The sequence below is a fragment of the Microcebus murinus genome, chromosome 1, assembly GCF_040939455.1.
Source record: "Microcebus murinus isolate Inina chromosome 1, M.murinus_Inina_mat1.0, whole genome shotgun sequence".
Lineage (NCBI taxonomy): Eukaryota > Metazoa > Chordata > Mammalia > Primates > Cheirogaleidae > Microcebus > Microcebus murinus.
The window spans coordinates 93,105,354-93,133,197 of record NC_134104.1 but is presented as its reverse complement, the minus strand read 5'-3'; the positions used below and the strand labels follow the sequence as shown (position 1 = coordinate 93,133,197).

The 27,844-nt window shown below is 37.6% G+C and overlaps 1 protein-coding gene across 5 annotated transcripts in view; it reads right to left on the bottom strand.

Annotated features, from left to right (window-relative positions):
* Positions 1-26,962, bottom strand: part of GOLIM4 (golgi integral membrane protein 4) — an 82,880-nt gene extending 55,918 nt beyond the window's left edge. For 2 of the 5 annotated variants that reach the window (XM_012779217.2, XM_012779220.2), the window contains exon 1: positions 26,133-26,962. In XM_012779217.2, coding sequence (XP_012634671.1) covers positions 26,133-26,319 — 187 coding nt within the window. In that variant the 5' untranslated portion in view covers positions 26,320-26,962. The remainder of the gene's footprint in view (positions 1-26,132) is intronic. The other 3 variants (XM_012779216.3, XM_012779218.3, XM_012779219.3) reach the window with 2 other exon arrangements.
* Positions 26,963-27,844: the final 882 nt, after the last annotated feature.

The window sequence follows — 27,844 nt, the reverse complement described above, 5'->3', positions numbered from 1 at the left end:
CATACACACACATACACACCATGGAGTACTACTCAGCCATAAAAAGGAGTAAAATAATGTCTTTTGTAGCAACTTGGATGGAACTAGAGATCATTATCCTTAGTAAGGTATCTCCAGAATGGAAAAACAAATACCACATGTTCTCATTTATAAGTAGGAGCATAAGGAGTATGGATACAGATGAACACAAAGTGGTGTGATGGACACTGGAAACTAAGAAGTGGGAAGGAGAGAGGGTGAGTGACAAAAATCTACCTATCCAGTCCAATGTACACTATTCTGGTGATGGGCACACTAAAAGCCCTGACTGCAGCATTATACAATTCATCCATGTAACAAAAAACACTTATAGCCCCTAAATCTATTGAAATAAAATAATCTCAAATAAAACAAAATTTAAAAAATCTGTTCTTTTTTTCTGTATACTCTATAAGATATTACAATGTTGACTAAGTTAAGGACAGATTTTTTTTTTTAACTATAAAGGGAAGATGCATTTCTGTTCTTTTCATCTATTTTTCCTTAAAATTTCTCTAAATTTTAAATGGAAACAAGAACACATAAAGAAAAATAACTTAGATTTTAAAAAAGAACTGCATATTTGATTCTATAAATAAAGGTAAGATTAAACATGAAAATTTTATAGAGGTTCCCTCTGGTTATTAAAATTATGAATGATTTTTTGTTTTATCTCTTAAAAATGTTCATTTAAAAAATTTCTACATAAACAACTTTTTAAAGTTTATATCATATCAATTAATTATGTTGATGTTCATTTCACCACAACTAAGTGTAGTGTTTTTTTTTTTTTACTCAATTTCTAAAAGAATTGGAAAGACCAAAATTCTAACTTATAAGGCCAGTTCATTGCTATGTCCAAGGGACAATATACATCTAGTTGAATCTTCATGACTCAACTACATTACCAATACTGGAAGAAAATCAATGCTTCCTATGATGACGATTCTTACCAATGAAGTAAAACAATTAATAGTTTGGAATGATTTTCCATAATATAACTTCAACCAAAAGGATTTTCTTTAATTGATCTCCCTTTCTTTCTCCAGGAAAAACTTGGCACAGAGCTTTCAATACAAACTCAAATTCAATGGAATGATTTAAATAAAGAGACCAGAAACCATATGGGTGGAGAAGGTAATAAGTTTTCTATTTAACATTGGCATTTAAATTCACCAGAATATTTCATTCCCTGACTATTCCACTAATTGAGTTTTGCTGCTTTGATGTTCAGAGTCTCTGAGTAAAATGAATTAACGATGGAAATGGCAGCCTCTCACAGAGTATTCCAAAATATACTGCATGAGAGAGAAAAAAAATCCCTGTTAAAAACATCATGTCTTATAATATGCTAACTTAACTTTTTCTTAACGGACATCTTAAAAGGGGGACTAGAGACTTATGTCACCTCTATTTTTATTTGCTAAGTTATTGTTACATAAAACCAATAATATAGTTTTCAACTCTGAAGTCTTTGTATAGAAAGATGATGTTACTAACTCGCTGTTAGTAAGGTAAGTACTTTAACTTGTTTTTCCAAAAGTTGTAATTTATCAACTAATTAAAATGGTAGATGGGGCTGCCTAACTTTTTCAAAACTTCTACCACAGACTCTGCACAGTACAGATGCTTTCATTACACTCATAACTTCAGAAATTAATTATAATCCCTACTTTAATAGCCTACATAGCTAAGTAACTTACTAAAGGTAATCCAGGTATTTAATTATAGAGTCCAAATTTGAACTCAGGTCTATCTATACTCATTCCAAATTTTGGGAAAGTACATAGCCTCTTCATCCTCCTAAATTGGGTATTCACACTGTGGCTTCATCACGTCTCTAAGCTTCTACTTTGTCAAACACAGATTTGTTCAAAGGTAAACTAAAAAATATGTTATAAAACCCAAAGTGAATTATTTTTACTGTTAGAAGATAATAGTACAATTAAACAATAACTGCTAATGTTTTTCAATCCATGGAAACCATCTTAATTTTAATTCAGATTATTAAAAATGTTTCAAAAAAGAGGGAAAATACATTAATTTTTGTGAACCTGTTAAGAGGAGAAAGTGGCATACAGCTTTTTAACTTGAAAGCAAAAATTTATTCAATGCAACATCTTTCTGATTAAAGATCAAATCTATATTCTAACAAAACTGAAGTCAGGGAATTCCTCAACTTCTACACATTTAATATTTAGTTAACTCTTCTCAATGAATGGAGGTTTTCTATCCTAAATTGCTAAATCTATTCCATGACTAGTCCTTTTAAAGTCAATGGTGAAGACAACAGTTTTTCTCCATCCTACAAGCCAGGGGCTGGAATTACAGGGTCACAGTGGACCCAAAGAATGGTACCTGGGCACACTGAGCACAGCAGTCACCTAAGCCTGGGGAGGAAAGATACCAGTGGCACAGACTCAAGCACGACCTATGAAGGCTTCCAGCTCACATCACCAGTGATTCCCAACCTCTTGGTATGCTTGGAGAAAAGAGGAGTTGTGTTAAAGTAGAAAAATTAATTTGGAGTCAGCAGATTTACATTCAAATTCCTTTTATTTTTTATTATCTTTGTCATTTTGGACACATAACCTTTCTAAGTCTCATTCTTTTAATTCATACTGTTAAGTATAAAGGCCTAATTCCACGCAAGGCACACAATAAGTACTCAATGAATTTCACCTGAATTTAAAACAAGAAAGGGACACAATCTTAGCTCTGCTCTCCAGGCATGGATGATGAATGAACAGAAGTGAAACATTCCCATGAGAGCAACTTGGAGTGAAGGCGCTGGCCTGGTGGCCAGTTCCTGATGGTAGGTAGAAACCCACCCAAGGGCAACGTGGCAACAGGAAGAGATCCAAACCGCAATGAGATTCCCTGTAGCACACCAGATGATCCAGTGGGCCAAGGAGTTGACCCATTTTTTACTAAAAGAGAATGCTGACGGCACTGATTTTGATACTGAATGAGTCACAAGGGTGGGTAACTTGAGAAAATATGTGAGGGAGTGGAAAAATGTGAGTAATTAATGGATGCCGTAGAATTTACTTTAATTAAAAAATTCCCTGCTCTGAATGTTTTGTTAACTTTGATTATCTACAGTGACTGATAACCCCCCCTGTGAAACCTCCATGACCTTATTCTTTTCAAAGCTGAAATGCCTCTGACTGAGTTCCACTGTTACAAACTCCAGACAGGGAGGGAAATACCATGTGGCAGTTAAATCTACTTCTGGCTATCAAATATCTGAAAGGATACCGTATGAAAAATCTAGAGCTTAAGACTGGCTATAAAATTATATTCAGAGAGTGAATATAATTTTATAGCCAGTCTTAAGCTCTAGATTTTTCATACGTCCAAATTCCTAGTACCACTCTGCAGTAAAATGCAACTTGGATCACTTCTCAAGTTGCACTGATGATCTAAGAGAAGAAAAGAGTCTACAGGACTGGTATTCTTGTCCAGCTGCACGCTTAAAGACAAACCATGACATCCTTGTCAAAGTGGTATGTACTATGTATGGATGCTCCTTACCAAGGCATTTGTCACTAGGCTCTAGTGATGGAGTGTGAAGCTAGTTCAACCTGGTGGGGAATGAAACAGACTGCCAAGTAACAGTCTAGCCCTTAATTTACCCATGTACTCTTTATACCAACTTTGTAAGGAAGATATGAGTTCTTTTTAAAAGAGGCTCTAGGAGACTCAACTTGCTTAAGGATGTAAAACTAAAACATGACAGAGCTATGAGTCATTCTGCCTCATCAAATATGATATATTGAACAGAGATAAAAGATTTAACAGAAAATTAAGTAAAATAATATTCTATTAAGAGAAGTTGTTAAAATATAGGTAAGTAAGATGTAAAAGTGGTCCATAAATAGCTAAAATAAAACTTCCCTTAAAACTTAATTACTGGAAAAGCAAACTTTTGAGGGGAGACATGTATTCTTATTTTACATAATCCTACCAAGGCTGGTTATCTGGCTTTCAAGTCCACAGCAAAATTAGAAGGAGACAAAATGATTACAGTAAAAAGCTAACAATAGCAAAAAATATTATAATCACTACTCAGAGAACTAATTCTAAAGACACATTATGTTCATCATATCATATATGATGATCATAGAGAATAAAACAATTTCATGTATTTTTAGTCACTTCAACAAGGTGATTATTAAAAATATGTAGCTAAATAATTTATCATTTCTATTTATGTATACCAGACTTCCTAATTTTTTGTCCAAAAAGTATAATTTCTTTCCTTCTTACATTCTGAGGATGTTAAAAGGAACAGTATTCCAAGACAAAACAATAATTAGACTAACCCTAAGACATCAAGAGGGCATTCTATTGTGTAGCCTACTCCAAGTTTCACACTTTCCCCAGCCCTGTAATTTTTCCCTCTATTTTACTTGTTTTCATATGACCTATACCATCGTCTGCCATTCCTTACTAAAAGGACTCCTTACAGGTAAGGATCACAGGGGTATGGGTAGGGATACTTCAGAGTATGTAGCATAGTGCCTTCTATAGAAGGTAAACTCAGTAAATATTATCTAGGGTAATAAAATTTATGTTTACTAAAATTAATTTTAGAATACAAGGATGCATGCTGAAACACTTTGATATAAAATGGTTAAAGTAAAACTTCCAGGGCTTGAAAAGGCAAACCTACTTATCCATTTATCAAATAATTGATTATCTATATCTATGTTTCAAACATTGTTCCAAGTTCAAGGATTAGAATAGTGGACATGAAATACCAGTCTTCTGCCTTGAAGGTCCTTGTAATCTCATAAGGGAAGACAGACAATCAAGATACACAATAAACAAGGAAATACAAAATGGCATTTCATATGAAAAAATGACAAATGCAAATAATAATGTAGGAGAATAGGGTAGATAGTGCTTGGTTTGGTAGACTATTATCATTTTTCTGCTCACATAGGTTATTCCCTTATACATAAAGGAAGAGATGTAGTTATAACTGCTATAGGTTGTTCAGAAGTAAAAATATAAAATGTGTAGACTTCTTGAAAGCAACCATGTAATCTCTATGGATGGCAGGGATGCCGTGGTAACCAGCCTTCCAAACTGCCCTCAGTGATCTTGGTACTCAGATCCTTGTGTACGCCTCTCCTATACAGTACCAGAGTTGGTCTGTGTGACTAATAGCATACAGCACAGGTGATGCTATATCAATGTTAAGAGCAGGTTATAAAACAATATGGCTTCCATGTTGGGCTCTTCCTCTCTTAGATCCCTCACTCTGGCGGAAGCCAGCTGCCAAGTCATGAGGACACGCAGGCACCCTATAGAGGGGCACATGTGGTGAGCACTGAGGTATCCGGCCAATAGTGAGCAACAACCACATGAATGACCTTGGAAGTAGATCCTCTCTGAAGACTACAGCCCCTATTAATAGCTTAATCACAACCGCATGAAAGACCCAAAATCAGAACCATCAAGCTAAGCTGCTCCTGGATTTATGACTTTGAGGAAACTGTGAAATACATGTTTATATGTTTGTTGCTTGAAGTGAAGGTGTTAAGTTTTGAAATAATTTGCTATGCAGCAATAGATAACTAGTAAACATTTCAGGAAAAGGCCTAAGTAGCTGCAATAAATCTGAGCAGAGGCTTGAATAAAGAGAAATTGGTGATGAACATATCCTGAGGAAAAACATTCCAGACAGAAAAAATAACAGACATAAAGATCCTGAGAGAGGTGTGAGCTTGGGATGCTCCTGAAACAGCTAAAAGGCCCATGTGGCTGGAATCTTGTTAGTGAAGTACAACAAAGTAGTAAGAGAAGAGTTAAAATTTTCTTCAAAGAGAGATGGCAAGTAATATCATCTACTTCATATTTTATAAAGAATAATCTTTGTAAACTACTGGGCTACTAGGTGAAAAATAAGGGTGGAAGCAAGAAAACCAAGTAGAAGCCAACTGTAGTGGTCCAGTCAAGAGATAACAGCTATCATCTCTAGGAACCCAGCCTAGGATGTTAGAAATAATAATATTTTGGCTTAGTAAGATTCATGATATGGATTTTGAACACAGAGCGAATACAACTGTATGAAAACTTATCCATGTAGCCTACATCATGCCACAGGTTCTGGTTTTTGAGTGAACCAGTTAACACCAGACCAGACCCAGACAGAGGGAAAATTAGATATGATCTAGTGAGATATAACTCGAAGTTCAAGAAATAATTTGTAGGTGTGGTAGTTACAAATTATAACCTCTTATAAATGAAATGCTATGGAAGCTAGAAAGAAGGAAATATCCCTTTATAAAAGAATTAAACAGTCAGTAGAAAAGTTCCTTTTGGTGCCTGTTGATTGGTGCCAACCAGATGTTAAAATAAGTGTTTAAGCAATCAACTAGTGAAGTAAAAAAAAAAAAAGAAAAAAAAATTTAAGTAATATAACAGAGATGAGGAAGACCAAAAACAAAGCCAGATTTTTTTTCCATGTCAACATATTTCTAAAGGAGCAAAGCTAATGACAAAAAGCACTTCTCTGAGTTAGAAAACAAGTACTTACACTGGTAATTGCCAGACTATTCACTGGTTTTATAGAGCATTTACATCTTCATTTATTAGAGCTTAACAAGAATCTACATGTCCCATTCTGAACATTTCTGAGCAGGCACTGTTCACAAAAATTACATTAATAACCATGTTGAAAAAAACCTGGCTCTTCTTACTGCTTCTTCTATTACATGTACCAAAAAACATGTCAAGACCACTCATAGGAAATATCCATTTACAAATCAAGTCTAGAGACTAGTTTTCAGCTTCTGACATTTTTAAGCTGAGACATGAAGAATAGAAGTTTTTAAAAATAAAAATATAAACAAATTGCTATTATGATTATTTTACTAAAAAGGTCAATATAATAAAGTGACCAGTCACTCACACACACACCCATATACATATATACACACACATATATAATCACATAGACATATATATGTATATATGCAGATCACATTAAATGAAAGAAATTAATAAATATGAAACTTGAAAAGTAAGTATGTTTTAAAGAAATACTTAAAATCAGATAAGTTCTTAAAAAGACAGAAAGACAGGGCATCTCTAACTTGTTCTAGTTTTTTTTTTTTTTTTACCCACATAAATTAGTATATAACAATAAATCCTATGGCTTATCATATCTTCTTTTGCAACTAAAAATCAGCATATTAAATGTCAAAATACTTTGGTAAAGATGTTCTATATTCTATGTCACTGAAATAAGTCATAAAAATCCAGTGGGAAAGCCTTAAACAGACTACGTTATTTATATTCTATTTCTTGGTGGCAGCACTTAAATTATCAAATTTATACCCTCCAAGAGAGCTGTGGACAGTAGGTGCTTCAGGGAGAGTCTCTTAAATAAAAGAACATACTTACTTACTGCCTCTTGTTTAGATTATGCTAGGTGCTTGTTGTTCATTATAAACCCATAGTCCCTGCCTAGAAATACACAAATATAACTAAATTTATGTTATTTGATGTTAATCTTTTCAAACATCTATATCAAATCACTGTAAAATGATCCTTCCAATAAAGAAGCTTTCTTCTTTTATTGCACACTGTACCTATTTTGAAATTGACTGTGGGTACATGGGCGTCATCGGTCCAAATTCTTCACCCCTCATTGTTGTAATTATACATCCACATCTTGACATGCATTCTGCAGTGCTTATCACTGTGGACAGAATATTCATCCCCATCCTATTAATGTCTGGCCAATGAAATGTGGACAGAAGTGACAATGTGCCACCTCCACGGTGTTAGCACCCACCCTCTTGTGTTCCTGTGATCTACCAACAGAAGAGCATCCCCAAGTAGATACAATCCTTTCAGTCCAGGATGTAGAATGGAAGCGTGGAGGGCCAGCCTGAAACTGACCACAAAACTGTTGTCCAGGCCCAGGCAAGTCAAATCTAGACAAGTTCTGCCCATAATGGCCAAGCCACAGTCAAACTACAGACCTGTGAATGTGATTAGGTTTGCTATTCCAGGTTTGTAACTGTAAGCCACTGAGATTTTTAAATTGTTACACAACAAAAACTAATACATTGACTCTGTATCTGTAGGTGGCTACTCATGTAACATTAGTTTCATCAAACCACACCTCTTTGATTCACCTATCCTAAACTACTAATAATTTTCTTTGGCAGTGTTATACTTCAGAAAACAGACTCATGACATTTTTTTTAAATAAAGAATTTCTTTTTAAAAAAGTCACAAAAGACATTCATTTTATAACTAAAGTCTAATTTCCAGAAATAAACTATAATATACCAAATAAACTTTATTTAAAGTAACCCAAGGTATAATTTTGTAGCCACAAAAATGTTTCTACAATTCACCAAGCCATTCTCCAAGTGAAATTGAAATGAAACACTCCTCCCTAAACATCTGATGTACTTTAGTTCCTTTTTCTTTCCTTTCTTTTTTATCATTATTGTTATTTTTTTATTATTATTATATTAAGCAGTGTCTGAGTAGCTTCCCTCCAAAATTTCACAGGTTGAAAAAGTATAACAAACTAGTGCTGGGAGGGGGATCCAGTGTGAATTAGTAAAAATCTTTTTTTTTGCCATGGCATCAGCATAGCTCATAGCAACCTCAAACTCCTGGGCTCAAGTGATCCTCTTGCCTCAGCCTCCTGAGTAGCTGGCACTACAAGAACACACCACCACACCCACCTAATTTTCTATTTTTAGTAGAGACATAAAGATGGGGCCTACCTCTTGTCCGGCTGGCCTCTAACTCCTGACCTCAAGGGATCCTCCCACCTCAGCTTCCCAGAGTGCTAGGATTACAGGTTTGAGTCACTGCCCCAGGCTGAACTAGTAAAACTCTTGAATTAAAAAAATGTCACTAAGTATATTACTTTTGAATACCAATACTTAAAGACCATATCTCAAGTACTAGATAAGAATCTTCTGTTAATTCTTTAGATCAAAGGAGATCTTTCCTTTTTTATGTTCGTAATTAAGAATACTGTTCTTTTAAAGTGGGATAAATTTTTGTTTACACAAATATTTTGTTAATTTGTTCCTATCATAATTCATATGGCGATAAACTTTAGCCTAACACAAATTAAATTATCACAAATTGCAAAAGTAAAATTAATTAGGTTTCTATGGATAAATTCTAAGAATGCCTTTGCCCTTTTTAACATTTATATATAATAAAGCAAAACTATACTGTGAAAACTTAATGTGTATGATAAACTGATGAACATGACTCACTACAGGTTCTTATTTTCATCATTGTTTACTTAAGCTAGCACCTCAGAATTTAAAAAACCACAAAATTTTAACTTAGAAGCAATCTTAGGGCAAGTCTAACCACCTGCCATATATTTGTGTTAACTCTGTAACATTCCTCTTGAAGCCTCAGTTATACTCTGAAGCCTTCAAGAGAGAAGCAGCATTTATAAACCAGGTGCTTGTGAACTTGTTTCAGGAAATTAATTTAGCAAAAGGTAATACTTGAGTCTGCTGTAATTCTATTTTTTTAAAATAAAGAAGTAATTTTTAAAACAACCCCTTTATAGTATACAGATGGAAAAAGCATGTACTAAGTGAGCATGAATGATGATTAATAGAGAGCAGATAAGCCAGCTCATATCCAGGCAGTCCCTCGGGCAGTATATCCCTTGGCTGAACAATGCCACATATACTTGTATTTTGAACATTTAAGTTTTAATTGCTTTTTATGTTTGGTCATATTTTAAGATTTGTATTGATAATAGACCAGTGCTTACAGATAGGATATGTAAGGTTATTAAATATCACTAGTAGATGGGAAAATATAAGATAATTTTGCCAAAGCACTCAAAATAGTCCTTAAGTTGCATTACTTTAAAGAAGTCATCAAGCACATCAAGAAGCTGCTACTCCCTTAAAAAGAAAAACAAAAAGTTAAAAGAACTACAGAGCATTTATAGTGGCAGCAACTGATATTATCCAAATGTCCATCAATAGTAGAATGGATAAATTGTGACAGACTTACACAATGGCATTTTAATAGAAATGGAAAATCTACATCCAAAATACATATGACAGTTTGGATGAATTTCAAAATGTTGAGCAAAAGCAGCCAGATACAAAAGTATATATTGTTTGATTTCATTTATTTAAAATATAAAAACAGGTGAAACTAATCAGGATGCTTATTCTTAGTGGGTGAGGGATAGTTAGTGAGTGAAAGGGCTGCAAAGAATCCTCTGGGATGCTGGCATTATTATTTGTTTTGATCTTGTTGCTGGTTATACACATGTGTTTGTGAAAACTCATCAAGCCATTTGCTTATAATTTGTGTACTTTTATGTATGTCAGTTAAATTTCAAAGTTGAATATAAACTGTTAAAATAATTTATTTCTTCTAAGTGAATGCTAGATTGGATTGGACTATTCACATGGTCAATATTTTATTTCTGATGTGTTTGAATCTAGATAAATAAAAACAACAAATTAAAAAATGGTTTTTTAAAGTATAAAATATAAGAACTCAATATATTAGGTGGAAAAGTAATTTTTGTCTTGTTTTAAAGCTACAATATATAATTAATTTTATACTGTATTTTAATATACATCTGTTCCAAAATCTAACACAATGTCATTTTATTTTTTTTTATCTCAGCATATTACAGGGGTACAAATATTTAGGTTACATATATTGCCTTTGCCTCACCCAAATCAGAGCTTCAGGCATGTCCATCCCACAGAGAGTGTGTACCACACCCATGAGGTGTGAATATACCCATCCACAGTGTCAATTTAAATATGTGAAAACTTATTTTACATAAATAATGAAAGGGCTACACTTTAGTAATGTAGAAAAAATATAGTTAGAGCTGTGAAGATCTGCTAACAAATTCCAGAGCTGTCACCAACAAGCTGTGTGACCTCTGTCAGGTCGGTGCTGCCCAACAGAAATACATTCTGAAATGTCTATAATTTTTAAATTTCTAGTAGCTGCATTTAAAAAAAGTAGGAAGTATATGCGCACTATAATACACCAATAATATCTTACATGACACAACAGTTAAATTAAAATGTAGCCCCACCAAAACAAAGTTGTGTTTAACAGAAAAATACTTCACATTGCAATAGTTTTAAATTTTAAATTTAAATTAATTAAAATTAAGCAAAACTTAAGATTCCATTCCTAAGTCACACTAGCTGCTTTGCTGGTGCTACTGGTACACATGACCAGAGGCTGCCGTAGTAGGCAGCATAGCTGGTGAGTCATTTCATCTCTCCAAAGATCACTTTCTTCATTGATAAATAAAAAAATAATTCAAGATAAAGAATTTCAAATTTGGTGCTTATAGAAGCCAGTACAGTAATGCAAATGTCCAGAGCAATCACACTAGGAATTTTGGCCAACTAAAGCCCACATGCCCCCATTCCAAACAGGCATTCACCACAAAGGAATGCAGGCTCAATGACGCAGGATCTTAGAACTTTTCCAACAAGGTTGGAAATCTAGATGTTGACATAAAATTTATTTCTTTTTCCATGCAGTCATTATTATGAAATTTTTCAAAGCACTGCATGGACTGAGCCAAAACATATTGCATATGCTGATATTTGCAACCGGGGCTCTAAGAACTTCCTTTCCTGCTCTACCATTCTATGATTTATTTACAGGAGTAATTTGACTTCCACACCTGGAATCTAAAAAACACAGCTGAAGAATCAATTGGGTGGTGAGCTTTAAAGCCCCCTGTGAAGTCAAGGTGAAGATAAAGATGCTGTAAGGAGATGGCAGCCTGTGGTGAATGTTAATGGGAACTAAGCATGAGTTTAAGTTCTGTCTACAACCCAGGAGGCAGAGGAGTCATAAAAGGATTCATACGGAGGTAAGGGAAAGCCCAAGCCCTTAATGCTAGATCAACGACAATGTGCCAGAGATAGAAGCAAAGGGTGGTGAAGCCCAGGTCACCACAGTGACTATCAACCTTATTACCCTGGGACCCAGTCCCTCCAGAGCCTGAGTGGGTCCTCCAGGGCAGTGAGATCCAAGAGGAAGCAAGGTAAACATGATTTGACAGTAGAAACCTGCAGAGGTGAAGCAACAATTGGTAGTTTGAGCATCCATCACCACCTTCCATGTATACAGTGGACAGAGATGGGAAGGGAGTGAGGGGTGGCAAGTGGACTCCAGGACGAATAGTTCTTAAAAGTACAGGTGAGTAACCATCTAGAAATATTCTTAACTGTTTGGCAGAATCTGAAAATGCCCACAGAGAAGGCAAATTCAGAAACTCCATTATGGGGATGTGGTTAAACCTCATTTTTAGTTCCAAAGTGAGAAAGCCTTAGAAACTAAGAATTATATTAGTAAGATCCCTGAGTTAGCAGTCAAGTAACTTGAGCATCACTGTCTTGTTGTGTGACTTCTGTTTCCTCCAATTTAAAATGGTATTAATGTAATATATTGCTTTACTCTATAACATAGGGTTGTTTTCAGGATCAAATGATATCACAAATATAAAGCAATTTTGAAAGCATAAATTTCTCATGTAATTCCAAGACTTTTGAAGTTATTCACTAAACAAGTACTAATAAGTTCCAGGAATGCAATTTATTAAATGCCATTTAAGTCTCTAATCAGGATTCTTCTTTAATTTGGGGAGAGGGCTAGGTGGTCAGGGTTTTAGGGAGATCGCATCAAGCACTGACTACCCCATTATCACTCAGCTACTTACATTCATGTCTAGAGGGCTCATGGAGTGGGCCCAGGGGAGGTCAAATTCCAAGATGGGCTTGAAAGGACCTCAGAAGGAGGAATTGCCCTAAAGCAGTGGTTCTTAACCTTTTTCAGGTCACCAATGCTTTGATGATTTGATTACAGCCATGGCTTCCATCTTAGAAAAAGGTACACATACAAAATTGACATATATTTTCAGGAAATTCATGGATGCTCACATATTCCAAATTGAAAATGCCACCCTTAAAGAAGAGATGGCCACAGACAAGACATTCAGTGTGGTCTTAAGCAATGCATTGTTGCTGGATAGGAGGCAGTTATGAGACCAGCTGGAGGCCAACAGTAAAAACAAAGCAGACTGTCTTCAAAGGCTCAGTCCTATTCAAAATATTGCTACTATGAGACCCTCAGATGAAGACTTATTAGAGTTCACAAAAAAGGGCACACATGCACTCACAAATACTATCATTCTAGTTAACTGGTAGCCACTGTTTCCTTGGACAGTTTCAACAAAAGAGAACATCCTCTAGCTCAGTCCATATAGACCTAACCAAACTCAGAGAGCATAAAGCCATACGAGAAAAAAATATTATATAAGTCTCCCTAAGAACTACACCACACATTAGCAATACATTACAGAACACGTAGAAAATTTCCTCATTTTGTTTTTTGGCATAGAGAACAGAGAAGACGTCACGAGAGACTTACAGTATCAATGTGAATATTACCAAGAGTAGAAGTCTATAGCAACCCACAGTACCAGTGAATATCATGGCAGCAACCTGGAATTGACAAACATAGCAATGGGGCAGAAGGTGAATCACTGATTCTACAGAAATTCAATGGCAACTTCCCACTGATGAGAGTAGAATGAGTAGAACTCTAAATTCTAGAGTGGAATATGGCCTCAGGCATATTTTGACAAAACCTATCCACTTTTGAATCTAATCTCTTATAGAAATGTTTTAGAAAGTACAATGGAAGTCAAATGTAAAATAGAAATATTTATCTCATGTATTTAAATTACTAAAATATGTTTAGGAGAATGAAGTCATACTATATATAAACTTGGAATTACAACTGTTCAGAATACATTTAATGACTTTTCATAATATCCTTTTAATGTGTACTTTTGATTTTATTAACATCACAAAATGATACATTGCAACTTGTTTTCTTTTTAAAGTTTTTAAAAATTATTATGGGTAAATAATAGTTGCATATATTTACATAGTACATGTGTATTGTAATTTTTTAAACCTGACTTTCAAAGTAGGGGTGAATGAACAATTTGAAATTACCAGGAATGCAATTAATGCTCTTTCTTTCAATCAAAGATATCTTTCTAAGACCAGCAAAATTCTGTATATATATATCTTCTATCAAATAATGAGGTCTTCACCAAGGATGGCAGTCTATGAAGGCAAAAGGAACATTCAGAAGCAGGTAAAAACACTATATGAACAAATACACTGCACAGTATTCTTACCTACCTGCCAAAGAAATACAGTTACTTATAGGAGTGAGAAATGTTCACATATTATCAAGGGGTTTTGAAACTCCCCAAGGACATGATGCCTTCCTCTTTGATATTTCCCCTGACAACTCACCAATTAGGTTTATATTTCAGAGAGTCACATAGAATTTTAATTTTCCCAGGTCAGAGGGTTTAAACACCAGGTAATTTCCCTCTGAAGTACCTTCATTTCAAATGCCACTTCTTGCTAATACACTTCAAATTTAAATGGTAAATCACAGTTTAATATGTTGTAAACAGTTTGACAAAAGTATTAACTCAAATAATCCAAGAAAATAATTTAGAAGAGTGCTTGGCACATAGCAAATGCTCAGTGACTGGTAGATTATGACAACTTTGGTAATGATGTTGCCAACGATGATAATAATATTTAAATAAGCATTCTCATCGTATAGTACATAGCTACTAAGGTGGCCCCCAATGATCTCCACTTTCTGTAATTCAGATCCTCAAAAACCCTTTGCCTTATGCATGAACTGAACTTAAAAGCTAATGAACAGAATACGGCAGAAGTGATGAGATATCACCTCCAAGATTAGGTTATTAAAATACCTTCACTTTCATCTTGGATGTCACACTATCACTCTCTTGGATCTCCTGCCCTGAGGATACCCAGCTATGATGCTGTGATGTAGCCCTGTGGAAGGGCCCAGATGAGTGAGATTGGAATTGGATTTTCTAAGGCCTGCCAAGAGTCACATGAGTGAATTCTGAAGTGGTTTATTCAATCTCAGTCAAATTTTAAGATGACTACAACCCTGGTCAGCAGCTTGACTGCAACCTGTGAGTGATGAGAGAGTCACCCAGCTAAGCCCAGATTCCTTTCCCACAGAAGCTGTGACATAATATTCATTGTTCTAAGCAAATTCAGTTTGGGGGTAATTTGCTATGTGGCAAGATAACTAATATAGATTTTAATAGTGGTATGCTGCCATAAAAATCTAAAGGTGGGAGCAGCTTTGGAATTGTATAATTAGTGGACCTTAAGAAGAGTGTTAGTGAAATTTAAGATGCCTTGAACACATTGTTCATAGAAGTCTGAACTTTAAGACTGGTGTAAGGGCTTAAATGAAAGTGAAAAAAGTGTTCATTAGAAATTAGAAATTATGTAGTGGCAGAAAGTTTAGAAACACCCACACTTAGATGTAGTTATGTGACCTGCAGTCACTCAGAGTTATATGGGAAGTAAAAAAGTGTGCCAAATGAACTGAGTGGCCCAGTTAAGAAGATTTCCCAGCAAAGTGTTGAAGATGTCACCTGATTTCTTCTTAGTGTTTTACAGTAAACTATGAGAAGAAAGATAAACTGGTGGAAGGACTGCTAGACAAAAAGGAGGCAGGACTTTATTTTGAAAATTCTCAGCCTCTCTAGACAACAAATAATGCTGAAATTAAGAAATAGCTTCCAAGGAAGGATCAATTCTAGGGCACTATCAGAAAAACATAGTATAAAAACAAAAGTCAGAGGTATGGCTATCAAATCCTTTTGTTAAGACCTTGGAAAGATTAAAAGTGGTGTCTCAATCAGACAGTAAGACCACCTAAGAGTTTCACAGATCCTCACAACAGGCCTTAAGGGCACTGTCTCTCCCCTATCTCAGCATAAGCCCAAAGTAGAGAAGATTCATCTCACAGATATGTGGCTGTGGTGTTGTCTAATGGAGAAAATTCCAAGAAGTTTCACAGAAGACCTACACAATTTCTAACAAGCTTATATCAACAGAGACACTGCCAGTTTGGACTAAAAGGGACAGAGATAGTACTATATCAAACAGGCCACAGATCCTCAAAATTCTACTGGCAGGAGAAAACTACTGAGAAAACCACTCAGCTGCAAACATATGCCACCTTTCATAAAAAAAGAAAGGATGACTCAGAGAGTGGAATCAAGAGCCCAAAGGGTAGAATCAAGAGCTATGGAGAATTACTGCTAGGACTCAAGACCTAATCAAAAAGCTTTTGCCTAGCTAGATTTAAGAACTGCTATGGACAAATGACTCCTACCTCATGTTTTCCACCTTTTCTGGAGAGAAATATCAAAGAATCTTATGCCTGCCCTACCACTGTATGTTGGTTGTGTTGGGAGCAGGTAATTTGACTCTTTAGTCTCATAGATTGACAGATGAAAAGGAACTACACTTGAACAGTTATACTTACGGAACGATATACTCAAGGAGCCTCACCCACACCTCAATCAAATTTGGATGACTTTTGGATTTTTGAGCTGATACTCACTTATAGAGTAGAGAGGATTCATTTTTCATGTTCTAATGAAAATGATACTTGACATCACTACAATTTACCTTATTTTACAGCATCTAAACCTCTAAATAGAATATAAAGTTCTTTTAAAAAATTCCTGTTTGTTAAAAGGCTGACATATTGATGCAGAAGGGCAGGAATTACAGACTTATAATATTAAATTTCCCTCATGTAAAACGTGAGAAATTGCTCTATTCAAACCAAATTAAGTAACCAAATAATTAAACTGTTCAATTTTAATCTATTTTTATAATATTTATTTGATAGCTATTGTCAAGAAAGCACATAAGCAATGTCAAAGCTCTCCTAAATATCTTGATTTGCAGATTTTTTTGCAACAAAAATTTCAATTAAAAAAGGCATTTTAAATGAGATGTGAACTGGAAAATGGAATGTTTGACTCTCCTAAAATGATTATATATTTTTTTAATTCACTCTCAAAGAAAAGCAAATGGTATCATTCAAATGTTTTAAAATGCCTATCCTTCAGAATGACAGCACATCTTTTTAATTTTCTATTCACTATTTATCATATTGTGACATTTTATATATGAAAAATAGTTAAAGCAATATTTTTTAAAATGTCATACTGCTATGGAGAGCAATTTATTTCATGCCCATGTCCCTCCAGGCTATAAGCCTATTTATTATAGTAAAGCTTATCAGTGAAGGGCAATGACTGACATGTCTTCTGTATAAGCACACATGAGCCAATAAAAATAAAGAATACAAATATGCCACTCAGAAATACACGCCATTGTTTAAAAATAGAAATGCCCATTTCTGCTGAAAGAGGGAAAAGGCTGTTGCTAGACTACAGAGACAGCACAGGGTAGTGGAAGAATGTTATCTTGTACTAGGAGTCAGGATATGTGGGCTTTGGACTCAGCCTGAGACACATGATAAGTGATTTATCTATCTTATAATTCAGTTGATTAAGTGTAAAAATCAGTGTTTGTATCAGATTTGACCAGTAATGCAATTCCTACACTTCAGCAGACATGCAGGTACTCCTCACATGAGTTCTTTCTTTTTTCTTTTTTTTTTTATATTTAGACAGGGTCTCACTATGTTGCTCAGGCTAGTCTCAAACTCCTGGCCTCAAGTGATCATCCTGCATTGGCCTCCCAAAGTGCTAGGATTACAGATATGAGCCAGCATGCCCAGCCCTCACATGAACTCTTAATATAGCCATACAAAAACTGTACAAGTACTATGACTATCAAATATACACTTTTTCCCCTAAAATAAACTTCCAAAAAGAAAACTTTACACCACTACCTTATTAAAAAAAAAATCTTATTTACATGGCATTAATGGATGATAATTAATGGATTTAAATTTTAAAATAAAATGCAATAAAACAGCAAAACAATTATTAGACTGTTAGCTATCAGACCACTGGCTGCATGAAGTCATTTGTCTTTGGAAAAACAGATAAGCAACAGGATGCAGGAGAGAGATTCTAGCATCAAAATGAGAGTTTCTCCTTGACTTGTCAAGAAAGTATTGAAAGGAAATTATATGTTTTTCATTGTGTGATTTGATGTTATTTCAGACAACATCTGCATGGTCCCTGAAATAAACTTCAGTATCAACCAAAATCACCTTTCTTAACAGCAGCAATTGTCTTACACCCTGGAAATGCTGCATCAAATGGTCACACCTGTTACTTCTGATTCTAAATTTTACCCTGAATCCTCATATGATCCATCTAACCTGCTTTCTCAAAACCATTAATATTGTCATGAGAGGCACTAAAACAATTTTGAGGGCACTGGTATACCATGGAAAAAACATGGCTAGTAAGTCACATTAGAGCTCTAAGCTCAGTTTCATTAGGCTAGATCTAGACCCTGGCAAGTTAACCTCCCTAATTCTCAGACTGCTCATTCACATTAGGGTGATAGTGTCACTATTAAATAACAATGCATGTAATGTCCTTAGCATAGAACCTGAACATGGTAGGCATTCAACAAATTCTATGTGTTAAAAATAATTTAACTTCTTGAAATAAATTTTCAAAATTCTATCAAAATAAAATTTGCTCCAAATAACGGTGGCTCAAAAGGAAAATATAGTTTATTATTTTTCTTATAATAAAGTTATATATAACTTTCTCCTCCTAACAAAGCTACAAAACCTACAAACCATCTACTGGCAGGAGGAGAAACATTTTGTCCTCAATGATAAGAACACTTGGTTGTCAAAATGAAAAACAGCAACTCTTAGTTGTTATCCTGTAAAATGTTTTCAGGGTTTTTTCTCCCCACCAAAAGGGTCAAAAGAGTAGAAAAGACAAAGTAAGAGTATCTTAAATCAAATAAAACTTTCAGCTAAGTTGGGCACACAGCTCTGAGAAGAGCCACATGTGTAGGTCACCATTAATAACACTATTATCTACTCAATGCAGTAAAAGGTGGGCAAAATAAAAAGAAGCCCAGTGCTGATCTAGCAGTGTAAGGGAAAATCCATTTGTATAGGCAATAGGTTTCTTAGGCCAAACCAAGATGACTGCCGGCATGTCTTCCGCCAGCCTTGTGGTAAGACATGAGTCAGCACGCTTAAGTAATGACGATGTCACCCCTTATGTAAGACCCATGTGATCGCCCCTTCGCAGAGGCATGTTGCCCTATTGTTCTGAGCCATATATAACTGCTCGCCACAGTCTCGCTGCTGCGGCGTCATCCCAACAATAAAGAGTACCAGTAGGCCTCATCTACCTGCTGCTGTTCCTCTCTTCTTTAACTCCCTGGAACCTGCTCCAGTATTTTCACTGGCTGCAGAACTCTCACCCTACAAACAACAGCAGTCCTGGTCATCTAATAAATGGTAGTAATAATATGCTCCAGGACTCATGCTGGCCTCTTTAGATGTACTAGGTTGGTGCAAAAGTAATTGTGGTTTTAGCATGGTTGAAATTTGCCATTTTATATTGGAATACATTCTTAAATAAATGTGGTTATGTTATACATCATTTTAATGTACATTTCTCACTTTTTTTTTGTTAATGATGTATTACTTGCTGTTTATTTTATATTTATTTTAGACTATGGAAATGATGTTAGACAAAAAGCAAATTCAAATGATTTTCTTATTTGAGTTCAAAATAGGTCATAAAGCAGCAGAAACAACTCGCAGAATCAACAACACATTTGGCCCAGGAATGGTGAGGAACATACAGTGCATTGGTGGTTCAAGAAGTTTTGCAAGGAGATGAGATCCTTGAAGATGAGGAGTGCAGTGGCCAGTCATTGGAAGTTGACAATGACCAACTGAGACCAACTGAGAGCAATCGTGGAAGCTGATCCTCTTATAACTATGGGAGAAGTTGCCAAAGAACTCAAGGTCGACCATTCTAGTCATTTGGCATTTGAAGGAAATGGGAATAGTGAAAAAGCCTGATAAGTGGGTGCCTCATGAGCTGACTGAAAATCAAAAAAATTGTCGTTTTGAAGTGTTGTCATCTCTTATTGTACGCAACAACAACAAACCAGTTCTCAATTGGATTGTGACGTGTGACAAAAAGTAGATTTTATACGACAACCTGCAATTACCAGCTCAGTGGCTGGACCAAGAAGAATCTCCAAAGCTCTTCCCAAAGCCAAACTTGCACCAAAAAAAAAAGGTCATGGTCACTGTTTGGTGGTCTGCTGCTGGTCCAATCCAGTACAGCTTTCTGAATCCCAATGAAACCATTACATCTGATAGGTATGCTCAGCAGATAGATGAGATGCACTGAAAACTGCAACACCTGCAACCAGCACTGAACAACAGAAAGGGCCCACTTCTTCTCCAGGACGACGCCTGATCATATGTTGAACAACCAACTCTTCAAAAGTTGAACGAATTGGGCTCTGGAGTTTTGCCTCATCCACCATATTCACCTGACCTCTCGCCAACTGACTACCACTTCTTCAAGCATCTCGACAACTTTTTGCAGGGAAAATGCACAACCAGCAGGAAGCAGAAAATGCTTTCCAAGAGTTCACTGAATCCCAACACACAGATTTTTACACTACAGGAATAAACAAACTTATTTTTCGGTGGCAACAAGGTGTTGATTGTGATGGTTCCTATTTTGATTAATAAAGATATTTTTGAGCCTAGTTATAATTATTTAAAATTCATTGTCTGAAACCACAATTACTTTTGCACCAACCTAATATTTCTAATCCATACAAGTTTGCAAGACAGACATTGCTAACCCCAATTCAAATATGAAGAAACTGAAGTTCGGAAAGATTACTTTACAGCTCAAGGACACCCTACTGGTAAGCACCAGAGTTGCATTTAAACTGCATCTGATGCCCAAACCCACTCTTCCTTCACTGTTCTCTGTTGCTTTTCCTTTAGAGCATAAAGGTGTGAACAAGAATCTTCCCCACTGCCTCGAAAAGTCATCAGCTGAATATCTGTCCCTTTCTCTCTCTCTTCCCTTTTCTGATTTCTATATAATCTTCTTTTTAGTCCACACCATCTTTAGTCAGACTTCATTCCTCCAACTCTAATACACTTATTCCTGCATCCACTGGAATCTAGTCTTGTGCTCCAGCCCTATAGGAAACTGTCCTTCTTCAGACAAGAAAGAATAAAAAATGTCAAAGAAGCCTTCCAATTTACCTGGGACCTAAACTAAAGGCTCCCATATCATGAGCAATTCTCTTACACAGTCAACCAATATTTATCTGGACATCAGTACTCTCATTACAGAGTTGGCATGCTCCACTTTACCAGGATGATTAAGGCAGGCACAATGTGTGGAATCAACTGTGTTATCCTGTGCAAATCACATACATGTAAAATAATGCTTCACTGAGTCAATTTTAAAAGGTATCTAGAAGCTTTTATCTTTTATTCAGGGAATGAATTTACATACAAACAAGAACACTGAACCTAAAGAGTATTTTTTTTCCATATACTATGGAATGGAACAGAATTAAACAAACATATGTTGATAAATATATCTCCTTTTAATTGTAAGATGTACTTCAGTGAAGATGTCCATGTAATACACAATGTCTAATTGATGTGTATAAGTCCTAACTTTGCACTTGAACATGAGTGTGCCTGCCATGTATTGCCCACATTTGCAGTCTAAATTACTGTGGTCTATGAACCACTCTATTGTATATGTGCTTCCTCAATAGTTCAACGTACAAGCTACACCCTTCTAAGCACTGTACACCAGCTATCACTGTTGATCCTCATGACAACCTATTATAAACACTATCATCTTAATTGTCACATATGAAGAAATACAGTCACAGAGAACTTAAGTAATTTGCCCAAGATTACACAGCTAGTAAAAAGGAGGAAATCAAATTCCAGTGCACTGATTCCTCAGCCCATATCCACTACACTTCACTGCCTACCATATATAAGCATATTAATAGGCAGAGAGAAAACACTGTATAGGTATAGACCTACTACTATTTATTGAGTACCTACTATATGCCAGGCACCAGGTAATAGAGAAGAAGGAATTTAAAAAGCCTGGCCCTGAGCTGAAGGAGACTTTTAAAGCAGACTTAGGGGAGGCTGAAAACCAAGAAGTAACCAATCATAGTATGCTGTGTTTGTGCTTAGGCTATTAGGCCATCCTAAGTGCTAGGGGAGCCCAAAGGAAAGAACAGCTAACTTAAATAACAAATGTGACCCTTAGAAGCACAAAACTTTTTTAAATAGTTATAATATACTTATCTTATACTTATCTGGAATAGGATTATATAAAACTTTACATAAACCTTTTCTTGATGGTTTCTGGTCATCATTGGGAAATCCAAAAGCAACATAATGCAGTGTTTTAGGAATGTGGGGTTCTTTGCCTCTACAATAAATGCCTTTTTAAAAATTGTAAATAGTTATATCTCTTTCCCAGAATTTACTGCACATAGTTATTACCTTAGCAGTCACACCCTCTCCTAATGTGATAAGATGCAGAAGCCAGTTAATCAGTAACCATATTCGAAGTTTTAAATTCTCGAAAAAGGCCCCTTCTCCTGAGTAAAGTGCACTGGATTTATGCCAGTTTATCTATTTTCCTTAATGTTCATTTAGGTACTATAAAAGGAAGTGGTTAACTACAAAAATCAAATTTTGCCAGTTTCTAAATTTTACCCATGACAAACCTGGCAAGAGAACGACAGATGAAATATACAGGGACTCTGATGATAATAACAGCCAAGCTTTAATGAGCAGAACCTACTATGTGCCAACTATGTGCTAAGAGCTCTATAGGCATTATCTAATTTAATCCTCGTAATATCCCTATAAAATAGGGTATTCTAATCTTCATTTTATAAATAAAAAAAATGAGGTCCCAGTTTACACAAAAAGTTGCAGAACTAAAATGTGCATCACAGTCTAGAAACTAGTCTGCTTTTAAAAAATTCAAATGTCTTTGGGGCCAAACAAGTAAAGTAAATGTGTGTAAAGTAAAGTAAATGTGTGAGGCGGCTAATTTGAGATTATAGAGCTGGGCACTCAAGCTTGGCTGCATACTGGAATCACCCAGGGAGCTTTAAAGACTGTTTGAGGCCTGAGTTCCATCCTCCATAGATTGTGCCTACCGGGTGATTGTAATAGGCAGTCTAGACTGAGAAACACTGCCTATAGATACAGAGAATAGTGCATGGCTCACTTGAAAGTAGTTTAAAATTTTTTAAAGGTTACATAAACACTGTGCTGGCCAAAGGTTATTATCACCTCTGCCACCGTTGTAACCTTGGCCCCATTCCTCAGTATAATTAAGGTGCCAGTATGGGAGACAGATAAGTAGGTGATAGAAAGATAGATGATAGATAGGCAGATACAGACACTGTTCTTAGTTGAGGAGGGGTTGCCTAGTCTCTGACCTTTCTGCATGTCACCCCCACCATCTCTTATTTATGGGGCTCTTCTACAACAAAATGTACTTGGGGTTCCAAGTACTTTCAAAGGAGTATCTGGAGTATACCCCATTCTTCAATGAAAGATGACCTAAACATGCTCAGTTAACAAAGGTGTACCATCAATTATAGGACCAAACTACTTAAATTTTTTCAAGAGTATTTTTAAAAGAAGACCACTTATAATTAACTCTGATCTTAATCCAAGCCAGGTCAAGAGATCCCACCTAACTAATCAATGGAGAATCTGATGCCTTAAAACCCATCTATGCAGGTGGTACATAGTGGTTCTGAATAAAATGTCATTTGTCACTGGAAAAGGGAAGCAAAAGCTCATACGATCAGAACATGTTCACTAAATGGCCTGCAGATGTGATATCCAATATAAATGTTACATTTGCATCCATTAAAGTACAAAGTAAAAATAAATAAATAAAACAAAATAAATGCTACAGAATTCAACAGTGAATCCATTAACAAAAGAAACTTTAGCCTGCTTATGAAACAATTCTTCATGCAAGTATTGCAGCCCCACAGTTGAAGAGGAAATGTCAAAAGAGTAAATTAAGAAATGAACCTAATGGACTTTAAAGCCACTCATTCAAACTAGGAAGAACACTTTCATTTCCCACTGCAAAACAAAAGTTGTGCATTTTAATAATCCTGTGTTACCATTTACCACCCTTCTCCCCCATTACCACCACCAAAAAGAACACAAATTAAAGGAGAAAAGAAATCGAGGTTGATTTTCAAAATGGAATACTGCAAATAAAGGCTATGATTCAGAATTCAGGGCCTCAGTCAACAAATTCCAGCACAGGCAGTTGAGGCAAAGGAGCTACTTGGATAAAATATTTTGTTGTTGCTTTTTTTGGTTTTCAAAAAGCAGGGACAAAGAAGCATAGCCTAAGAAAGCAGACAAAAGTACCTGGGATTAATTTTCTCACCATGGTTCAGAATGATTTCTGTTTGTTGTCTGAGTAAATATGTATTGAATGTATTGATTCCCTTCATGAGTGTCAGGCACTGTGTAGGGCTGAGGAGATAATGGTGAAAATAGCAGCCCCTGCCCTCATGGGACCTCTAAACTGGGAGACCAAGACACACAACCTCATATAACACCCCTTCCAGACACATTTGTGAAAATCCAGACCTGCTGTACTATCAGACAGCAAATTATTCTCTTGGTCTAAACAGGTCTTGGTCTAAACTGAACTTCACAGGGAAGCTGCTGATATCTTCTAAATAAATAAGTAAATAAGTAAATATCCACCCTTATACCAACAATAACTCATGGGTAAATCTCACCAAGTTTAAAGAAAACTTTTTTGAACCTAAGAGTGTATCAAAACAGGTTTTCCTTTTCAACCAAGCCCAGTCAGATATTTTCATTGCCTGCAGCTATGCAGCTTTAGTAAGCTAAAAATACTTTCCTTTCTTCTAAGTTGGGAAGAGCAAATATGAGCAAGCAATCAGCTGTGTATCATTTTCTCTCATCTTAATTTTTGTTTTTTACTAAAATACACTAAGAATAGCTGGAGCAACACAAAGGCATCTGCTTTACATTTGTATATACATACACAGGCAGAAAAATCTCTTCAGCTTGTATCTGCCTAGTAATACGAAATAAGCTCTATTTGCATTATCAGCAAAGATTGTCAACATTTCACTACTTTCAGCCTGTTATTATTATTTTTTCATTGGGGGGAGAACTGCATAAATGTTGAAAACTAACCACAAGTACAAGTAAAAGCTTTGAAAAAAAATATCTACAGCATGACTACGTCCTTAACAAAACTACATGGTGCTTACTTTGCGGTCATGCATCATTTATGTTTCTGAAATTTACATTATATGAGACTGTAAAATAAAACGATACACGCGTTAAGTTCTTCTAGAAGTCTTGCTCAAGTTTGCTGTGTCTGGCAAAGTGAAAAACTGTGTTTCTCCTCTTTGACTTCCCAAGGCTAATTGTAAAATTACAGATAGCTCTGTGATGAACTAAAAGCCACTCAGGAAGTAAACCTTTTTTAAAAAATAGAATAAAATAAAATACCTGCAGGATGGTGAACAGTTAAGCAGTGTGGACTTCTCCAATACATCCAACATCTCTAAAGTCAACCCATTAAACTAACAGAATAAGAAATAAGAAACTAGCAGATTTAGGTTCCATTCGATTGGGCCATTAGTTTGAACTGCTGGATCGTGGCTTAATTCTTCTTTGAAAAAACAGTACAGTTTGAGAAATCTCTGCCAAACTCCCCATTTTTTAAGAGAATGACAAACTCAACTGGAAAGCAAAAACCCAGACGCCACAGAACCATGCCCCTTAGAGATGGGCCGAATTGCGGCTGGGCCTTTGACAACTGCTCGGGGTAAAGGACTTCGTGTGCACTCGCCCACCAAATGCCAGGCGGGACAATGAGCTGGTGCTACTGATTTCAAACGTAACTGCTGGGAGGAAGCAGGAGGATGGGGATGTCATCATCTCCCCTGACACCGGGTGGGGAGCGGAGACCCGGGGAGGCGGGGAACAGCAATCCCACAGGGCTCACCTCTGATGTCCTCGAAGGTCAGAGGTAGCGCCCACAGTGCCAGTGGCTCGCCAAAGCCACTCTTCCAACCCGGATGGAGACGCCGGGCGAAGTTGCGCACGGGCTGCGCGCGTCGGGTTAACCGTACCTTGTAACTGCGCGGAGAGGGACTCCTGGTGCTGCTGGTACTTGAGCGCCACCGCCTCGGCTTTCCGCAGCTGCGTCTGCAGCTCGTAGTAGAGCATCGCGCCGTAGAGAAAGCCGAACACCACGGTCAGCAGCAGCAGCGTTTGGAAAATCCGCTTCTGCTTTCGGGAGCACATCCCGTTTCCCATAGTCCCGCCTGGACTCCGCGCCGCGGCCGCCCCGGCCGTCGCCTCCTCCCCACGGCCCGAGCGAGAGCCTCAGCAGCGGCCGCCGCAGGAGGTGGCCAGACGCAGCATGAGGAGGAGACGCGAGACACAAAAGCCGGGCCCGAGGGGAAGTGGCTCCCGCTCAGCCGCCGCGCGCCGCGGGGCGCGCAGCCATCGACGCCGCCCGGGCAGCGGCAGCCAAACTTCTGCAAGGCTCGCTCCCCGCGAGTGCCCGGGCCCGGGAGGGGGCCCTCCGCATACTTCAGAGCGGGCTGCCTCGCGCCCGTCCGCAGACGCCGCCTACCTTCTTCCCTCCTCCCCACTATTTGGCCCGGCTGTGCCCCGCCGCTCTTGGAGTCCCGCCCCGGCCGCTCCCCGCCCCCTCGCGGCGGCGCCCACTGCACGACTTTGTTGCCACCTAATGCGGGGAGAGCTCGCCCAACAAAGGGACCTGGACTCCGGGCGGTCCCCCCCGCGCGCGGCCCGCCGGGTTAGTGGATGGGTGGGGGCTGGCGGCGCCAGTTGGTTTTGGGGAACGGCGGGCCAGTGTCACTGACGGGGCTACTCGAGCTTTGGCCGCCACCAACTCCCACCCAACTTACGTGTCACCCACGGCCCCGCTATTCTGGCCAACGGGATTCCGGGAGGAAGTCCCACTCGGGCTCCCTGCTCATTGGGCCGGTCTGAGCTGCGGCTCCCTCCCTTCGGGGAGGCAGTGCCCGGCTCGATTGGACGCCCGCTTTGTCCGTCCGACCCCGGGCCGCGCCCTCCCTCCCAGCGCGGGGGCAGACCAGGGGCTCCGTGGGCCGCGCGGCCGCCTGGCGCCGGAGTGCGCCCACGTGGAGTCAGAGACGGTGGGAAGTGGCCAGGAGCGAGGGGCCGGGAGCTTGGGGTGGGCCGGGGACTTGTCCTGGTCTGCGTCTGGGTGAAGTTTGTTGCGCACGTGTGTGTGAAAGAGAGAGAGAGAGAGATCCAGCCCTCGGAAGCACGTGGAGAGAACTGCAACGTGCATATGTACGAAAGAATAGATGGCAGCAACTGCGGGCGCTCTGCTGAGTACACTTTCTTTCCCTCTCCTGTGGACAGATGCGGCAGACAGTCGTGATAGCTACAGAGCACAGTCTCCCCCGTTCAGTGTAACTAGCCTGGATGCATGTGTGCCCACAGTGGCACAGCACAAGCCTGAGGCTTGAAGCACGCTACACTTACTGCTCAACTGTCCACGTGGGCTGGGGAAATCAGCTTGCCATTGGCAGAGGGGAAAGAAATGATCTCACATTTGTTTCCCCCAGCTGCAAATAGAATAATTTACAAACCAGTCTTACAGGCTGAAATGAGTATGCATTCGTTTTGTCATATGTATTTGTTTTATTGATGGCAAAAATACATTAGTTACATTTTTAAATTATATTTTAAAGGCCAAAAAAGGTTCCCTATGTAAAAACCAATGCAGCACAGCGAATGTAACAACCACAAACCTCTTCAAAGAAATCTTTACTACATTTAC